The sequence below is a fragment of the Tasmannia lanceolata genome, unplaced genomic scaffold (assembly GCF_043159265.1).
Source record: "Tasmannia lanceolata isolate RefF3 unplaced genomic scaffold, GAP_Taslan_0.1 ptg000018l, whole genome shotgun sequence".
NCBI lineage: Eukaryota > Viridiplantae > Streptophyta > Magnoliopsida > Canellales > Winteraceae > Tasmannia > Tasmannia lanceolata.
The window spans coordinates 17,981,428-17,989,046 of NW_027518695.1; the positions used below are offsets into that span (position 1 = coordinate 17,981,428).

The 7,619-nt window shown below is 39.2% G+C and overlaps 1 protein-coding gene across 1 annotated transcript; it reads right to left on the reverse strand.

Moving 5' to 3' along the window:
* Positions 1-543: 543 nt before the first annotated feature.
* On the reverse strand, positions 544-4,287 carry AFP3 (ABI five binding protein 3). Its single transcript, XM_077360971.1, has 2 exons — positions 3,094-4,287; positions 544-1,145 (listed from the first exon to the last, which is right to left on the reverse strand). The coding sequence occupies exons 1-2, from the start codon at positions 3,758-3,760 to the stop codon at positions 727-729; spliced, it is 1,086 nt and encodes a 361-aa protein (XP_077217086.1). The 5' UTR covers positions 3,761-4,287; the 3' UTR covers positions 544-726.
* Positions 4,288-7,619: the final 3,332 nt, after the last annotated feature.

Sequence of the window (7,619 nt, forward strand, 5' to 3'; positions counted from 1 at the left end):
TCCATAAATTGATTTCACTTTCCTTTCCATGGAGGGAAGGCAACCAAATGGAACCCTGAAAAAAATCTGAACAAATCGAAAAGAGACTAAAATTTTGTACACATACAAGTAACTTTTTCTTTCTTTTTGACCACTTCAAGAATAGAAGAAGACAATGTAAAATAATGAAAAAGAAAAGGCACCATGGTTTTTCATGATAAATTAGTTTTTCCAAGTGGTGAGAGAGGGGTAGGCAAGGCCCAAATGAGAAGAGGGTGGGTGAGAAGTGACTAAAAAGCAAGGAAAAAGTAACTCAAACTAACCCAACACAAAATTAAGTGCTTCACAAGTATCAGTTTTTTTCTTGAAGAAATAATTTGGAAAGACCTTTTAGACTACCTGGGTCTCCCTCTGGAAGATCGAATTCAATCAACTATTTCTAATTCTCTCAATCCCTGCTCATGTTTGTTCTACATAATATCATGCCAATGAGTGTGTGTGTGTGTGTGAGAGAGAGAGAGAGAGAGAGAGAGAGAGAGAGTCATGTCAGCATTGGATACAATATACCCAAAAAAAGCCCTCTCTGAATTAAAGTAAAAAAAAGCTCTGTAAAAACAAAAGAAAAAAGTAATTAAGAAAGATCCTTAATCTTTCTACCTTCTTTCTTTTTCTCCATCAGCGGGGTGCTCTAAGAAAAAAAAAAGGGGGGGGGGGGGGGATTGGGTTTGATACATGAAAAAAGAAGCATTAGAAAAGGGAAGAACAAGAAGAAAGAGAAGGGGTAACAACTATATGCCTGAGAGGGTGCGCAACATCACCACCCCCAGCATGTTTCACAAATTCAGCTGGAGAGAGAAAGCTTCCATGGCAAACACACACAATCCTCACTTCTTCCCCATTTCTATACTTGTATAGAAACCCCTCAATCTTCTTACCATTGGGTCCAAGACCTCTGGTAGAAACACAAGGCATTTCTTCCATCACATTCCTTCCCATCTCCACCTCAACCCCACCATTCTCTATCTTAACCTTCTTACATAGATTCTCAATCTTAACCTTCTTACATAGATTCTCCACCACTTCTCCAGCCACCGCTGCCGCCTTCTGCTGCTCCGGCAGTGATTGGACGCTTACTGGGCTTCTTGAATCCGTGCAACCGCTCAATCCTGAGACAAAGAACCACCGAAAAATATCAGAATTAGCCCTTCACAATTGAGATGGATAATTCTAAGCCAAATATATATATATATATATATATATATATATATATATATATATATATATATATATATATATAGAGAGAGAGAGAGAGAGAGAGGAAATGGTTTGTGTGCAGCTGCACATATAACTTATCTGTGCATGGCTGCCACAAACCATGGGGGGGAGGGGGGGAGGGGGGGGGGCACATATTTGGAGGGATCCAAAGCATTCATTTAGAAGGCCCTTCCATGGATAGGGTGTGTACCAAAAATCAGCCCTATAGGATCATCCTAACCCTGCCATTCGTGGAGGGAAAAAATGGGCAGAAACAGTATGATCCTATAGGGCTGATTTTTGGTACACACCCTATCCATGGAAAGGCCTTCCAAATGAATGCTTTAGATCCCTCCAAAAATGTGGCCCCCCCATGGTTTGTGGCAGCCATACACAGATAAGCTATCTGTGCAGCTGCACACAAACCATTATATATATATATATATATATATATATATATATATATATATATATATATATATTTGTTTTTTTCTGAAAGGTAAAGAATTATATTAAAAATGAACCCGGGGGCCGAGCAGTCAAGATGATCAAGGAAGTACAGCCACTAAATCTACATGACAAGGATGAAAAAACCAAGCCCAAACAAAAGCAAATCAAGGGGGAGAAAGTTCTCTATGAATTGTGGGGAAAAAAGGACTATGTTAGAAAGTTTTCTATGTTTAAATTGATAGTTCTCTTGAATTGTGTGGGAAAAGGACTGATGTTAGAAATAATGTGCAAGTCTATCAAATAAGCATTTAACATTGAATCATGGCTTAAAGTTTGCACTGTTGGGTTGAGCAAAATGAGTATTGTAACTACAGGATCAGACCTCAACTGTTTTTTTTTTTCTCCAATCATTTTACACAAGTCAAGCCAGCCTGATTCGACTAGGTTTGACTGGAAATGTGTTTAATGAACTAAAGAGTACCATTATCAAAACGTGAGAGTTCTGTAAAATATCTTCTGCAAGTTGAAGAAACGCGAAACACGAAACGCAGAATCCTCCTCCAAAAAAATGTAAAGGGGAAAATGAACTTTATCTTGGCATAAAGTAGATAAGAAAATAGTAAATTAATTTAGATTTTGACTAAATAAAAAGCATCCATATTCCTGCTTACAACCAACAAGGAAAGCAATTTTTTTAAGAAATGATATCATGATTACATCCTATACAAAGAATATTATCCCAATTCTTAATCCCATGTTCAAACAGTAGAATTCCAAAGAAGAAATTGGAAAAATAAAAGAGAAAAAAGCAAAATAGCTAAAATAAAATAAGAAATTAAGAATCCAGTCAGGATTTCCCAAAAAAAATTTGAAATAAAGGCCATACCTTAAGGGATGGACTCTCACGATTAAACCATGTACAAAGAATATTATCCCAATTCTAAGCTTCCTAACAATCCCATGTTCAAACAGTAGAATTGCAAGGCAGAAATTAGAAGAAAGAAAAAAAAATTAAGAATCTAATCAGGATTTCCACTAAAAAACAAGATACATAGCATTCCCTACTTAAATTTAAAAAAACAAATTGAAATAAAAGACATAGCTACAAAGAATATCATTCCAATTCTAAGCTCAAACAGTAGAATTCCAAGTTAGAAATTGGACAAATAAAAGACAAAAAAAAGCAAAAAATAGCTTAGACAAAATAAGAAATTAAGAATCTAATCAGGATTTCCACAAAAAAAAAAGATACATATCATTCCCTACTTAAATAATCTAAAATAAAGCAAGAAATTGAGAATCTAATCAGGATTTCTACCAAAATAAAAACAGATACATATCATCCCCAACTTCAATTTTTTTTTTTTAAAAAGGAAAAAAAAAAACCCTAATTTGAAATATAAATCATACCTTGAACAGATGGGCTCTCCAAATCTGAAAATCCAGAAGAACTACTCCCCTGAGATCCAACAGAACCTTGCGAAGACGGCAAAAACCCTAAATTACAACTCTTCCCATTCACCAAATCAATCCCAACCCTCCGATCACACAAAAAGGAAATCCCACCAAAAGGCCTAAACCCATTCATCACTCCCCCATCAAAACCCTTCTCTTTTACCAAACCCTCCTCTTCTCCCTTCTTATCTTCCTCGCAATTCCCCTCCAAACTTTCTCGATCTTTAACCCTAACCCTAAAATTTTGCTTCCCTGATCTCTTTCTCTTTGCCTCCATCCTTCTTAGGGTTTGCATCTCTTTCCTCTTCCTCAAATTCTCTTCCGGAAGAGAACACGTTCTCGTCAGAGCCGACGAATAAATGGCCGGAGAATATGAATCTCCGGCGGAATCTCCGAACTCCGGCAAAATTGCTAGTCCTCCTATGGAGGATGAACGAGAGAGCCTTTGGTCTTTTGGGTCTATCCCAAAACGACCCCCCATGGAAAGACCGAGATTCAGTTCGATTGAATCTTCGGGCTGAGATTCTTTATGCCGGAGATTCAGATTCAGATTCAGATTCATATTCTCAAAGCTAAATCTTTGTAATAGATCTTTTGGGTAGCTCTCTGTTGCTTCACCCATTGAATCTATTTTTTTTTGGGGGGGGGGGGGGGGGGGGGGGGCGGGGATTTTGTTTTGGGTTTTGAGTCTATGATTGGATTTGGAGAAAGGTAGATGGAAAATAAGAGAAAAGTGGCACAGAAGCCATTAAAGAGAGCATAAAAACAAAATAAAACAGAGCAAGAAGATAAAAGAAATCAAGACAAGAGCCGAAATAGAAAACCGATTTGTACCAATTTTCTATCTTAAAAGACTCTTCTGAGCAAAACCCAGATGCGAGAATTCAAATTAACAGGCGAAAAAATCGGAAAAACTAGAAAGTGAGCAAAATAACACAAAAAACCCTAGAGAGAGAAATACAAAATGAAAGAGAGTAGAAAATGAAAGAAGCCAAACGATATACGAATTTCTTACTTAGAAGATAATTTCCAGCAAAACCCAGATGCCGGAATTTAAATTATCCGGCCAAAAATCGGAAAAAACTCACCGTAGAAACTGAGAAAAAGAAGACAAAAAGCCACAAGAGATATATTAAGAGAGAGAGAGAGAGAGAGAAGAAAAAAGCACAAAAAAGGGAGAAAAAAGAGGAGTTTTTAGAGCCCCCGCCAAACAAGCGTCTCCATCGCTATTTTTAAGAGAAATGGCGTGGCTTCGGCTCAGCTGGGAAACGTGTTGGATTCTAAGGGGTCTAAAGTTAATAAGAGACACGTGTCGGACAGAGTCGCAATCGGCCTCATAAAGCCGCGACGTTTTTTCCCCTCTCTCTCTCTTCTTAGCTGTTTTCCGGAAGTACGGCTTTTAGCGCCAGAGATCGCGACACGTGGCGTACAGCCTCGTCCTTCGAGTCCTTTTTTTTTTGTTTTCTTACTTTCTTACGGCAATCTCCACCATCCGACGAATTTAACTATGGCGAGGAGGCAGATGTGAAATCGGCACGGACGAGGGATGTAACTCGGACCGGGTTGGTTCCGATTGAGGCTAACCCTAGTACAAAACCAAGGTTTTCAATTTCAGTTTCGGGTATAATTTCGGTCCTCACCCGAACCGAAATTTTGGCCTGAATCCTGAAATTTCGACCGAAATTCAGTAGAAACACTTGAAACGTTGGTTTTTTGGGCCGAAATTTAAAATCATAGTACAAACAAAGGTTTTTTTTCGGTTTCGGGTATGATTTAGGTCCTCACCGTAGCTGAAATTTCGGCCGAAAGCCCGAAATTCAAAAGAAGCGCTTGAAATGTCGATTTTTTGGGCAGAAATTTCAGTAATTTTGGCTGAAATTATGTGAAGAAATAAAAAAAATTAACATTTTATAGAAAATTTAGCCCGAAATTACTGAAAAAAAATGCCTGCAATCCAAACAGGGGCTTAGGAAACGTGGAAGGGCTCGGGTCGGTTTGAATTACACAAGGCTTCAATCCTAATCCCAACTCGAAATTAAATTGGGATGGTTTTTTCCAACTCGAACCTAATCCAACCTGTTGAATTGCCATCCCAACCCAACCCGATCCAAAACTAGGTTGAACCTGCCGTGTACGGGTGAATCCAACCCAACTGATGGGGTGTGATCATCAATAAAAGAGTTCATGTAAAGTCACATGTATTCCTTAAAAAAAAGGGTACAATCGGGTGTGCCTTTGTTCTATGATCCAAACTATGTACGGCTAGGATTGACCTACGTGGCCTTTGTGCTATGCGATTCGGTCCATTATTTGATATGAGCCAACGAGTCATTGGAGTGGATCGGAGAGTAAATAGACGACTACGATGGGTGGGCTTTTGGGCTTTTACGTGGGACCCAGGCCGGCCAAGTTGCGCTTTTCCCCTCCACGCACGGGATAGGAATCTAACGACACGTGGCCATAGAGGTTAAGAAAGGACACGTGTCTGTAGGTAGTGAGTAGATGACAGCTCAGCTTAGGGTATGCAAGTTGCACACGAGAGAGAGTGCAACTTGTCGCGGCAGCTGCTGACATCACCAGCTGTCTCTCGTTCGGAAAGTGAGAGAGATATCCTCTTGACACGTCACCATCGGCTACGTGTCCTTTAAGATTCCTATGATGCCACGTGTGCTTATGGATGATAAAACCTTTTTTTTTCCTTTTTCAGGTCCCCCACCTCCTAGTGGGTAGTTTGATGGTGATACGACGACGAAGGGTATCTAGACACGTGGAGGATTGAGGTGGTCCAACGAATTAACAAGTGACACGTGTTTTTTTATCAGGATGATCGAAGGATTTGTAAGGGTATTTTGGTCATTTCGTTGAAGGATTGGGATGGGATAGTAAAGCGACACGTTGGGACTTTTGTGGGGACTCTCTCTCTCTCGTTCTCTGTATAGAAGAAGGGTATTTTCGTCGAGATATTATATGATGTGTGGCCGTATGGACCGTTGATTTGACCTTTTAAATGTTCCCTATTTGTGCTTTTAGTGGACGTTGCACCAATGGTTGATGCCCGTTTTTTACCCCAAAACGGAATACCGTTTTCCTAGCAGTGAACAAAAAACTTCCTGGGAGATTGGTGAGAAAAAAAACTCCCTGAAGTATCCTGGTAAAATAAAAATCCCATGTTTGGTTGGCCGGACTATGACGGAAACAAAAATCCCGGTAAAATAAAAATCCGCCTTTGTTTGGTTGCTTGAACTATTGGGAAGAAAAAAAGTTCTTCTTCTGGTTATTTTGGTTCCTCGGATTTCGTGCAAGATTTTTTTTCCTGCTTTGGGTTTCGTGCGGAGTCATTTTGGCTTGTGGGATTCTTTTTTGCCCACTATATAACTAGCAACCAAACGTAGGTTTCCTGCGGAAATTCCACAAAAGTCTCAAGAACCAAAAAAATTCCGGCATCCAAACGGAGCCATATAGGATGATCTAAACCGTCCATTTGGATCATCAAATGGTATAGGCCGTACTTTTTGGAAAATATTTGTTTATAGTGGGAATTCCTAACAGCTTTCCAAATAATTCTACAAAATCACTTTTCCAGTGTTTGGATTATCAAAGTTTGAAAAGAATGAAGAAATCTAGCAAAATCTTTTTATGTACTTTTTTTAATGTTTGGTCGACCAAGTGGATAATAAAACAATCCCTCTCTCCAACTGGATAATTAAAAAAGATTCCTAACAACGATGTTCAAACCAGAAGGGCCTAGTTGCAATTTGAAGCAATCCTAACCACATCAATTCGGCTTCCTTGATAAGAGATTTCATATGGTGTGTGCGCGTGAAGTCCAGTATTAATAGTGGAACCCACTTCATAGGATGATCCGAACCGTTCCTAAACAGGCAATAACCAGTATGTTATCTAGATAAGGAGATCCTAACCCTTCGATCTATTGTGATCTATTTAACATCCAGTTCCTCTACATGTTGGAGGGTTACAATCGACCTATAAAGATAGTTAAACATGCAGTCTTTCTACGTACCAGTGGGTTACAATCGTCCCATAATATGAACGGTTTGGATCATCCAATGAAGTGGGTCCCATTGAACTTTCAAAAAAATACGGAAATTTCATCCATCTGCCTATCCCATTGATGCAATTGGGGTGACCTCCATCAGTAGAAATGGGCTCGGTCATAGATGACCAATCCCTTTCTCTTTTAATATGGAGAGCCGAAATTCTCACCCCCTTGTTTTGGTATCATACACCCCTTTTCTTTAGTTTTAGACAACAAAAGAAAATAGAGAAAATGACCAAGAAAAAGAGCTTTGATATGACAATGACTTGTCAAGGGGGGAGACTTGGAAATGACTAATGTAAAGTCTTTTGGACGAGAATGCCCCTCACTCTACGTTTTTCTCTTTCCCTCTCCCTCTCCCTCTCTCTCTCCCCCTATCAAATCAAATTACCGGTATGATGATTACTTTCAGCTGTTGTATTTT

Bases quoted from the DNA above. Each gene is read 5' to 3' on its own strand.
- AFP3 (XM_077360971.1), bottom strand. From the start codon at position 3,760: ATGGGTGAAGCAACAGAGAGCTACCCAAAAGATCTATTACAAAGATTT. The intron at 1,146-3,093 runs GTATGATTTATA...TCTTTGTCTCAG, and splicing joins GGAGAGCCCATCTGTTCAAG to GATTGAGCGGTTGCACGGAT.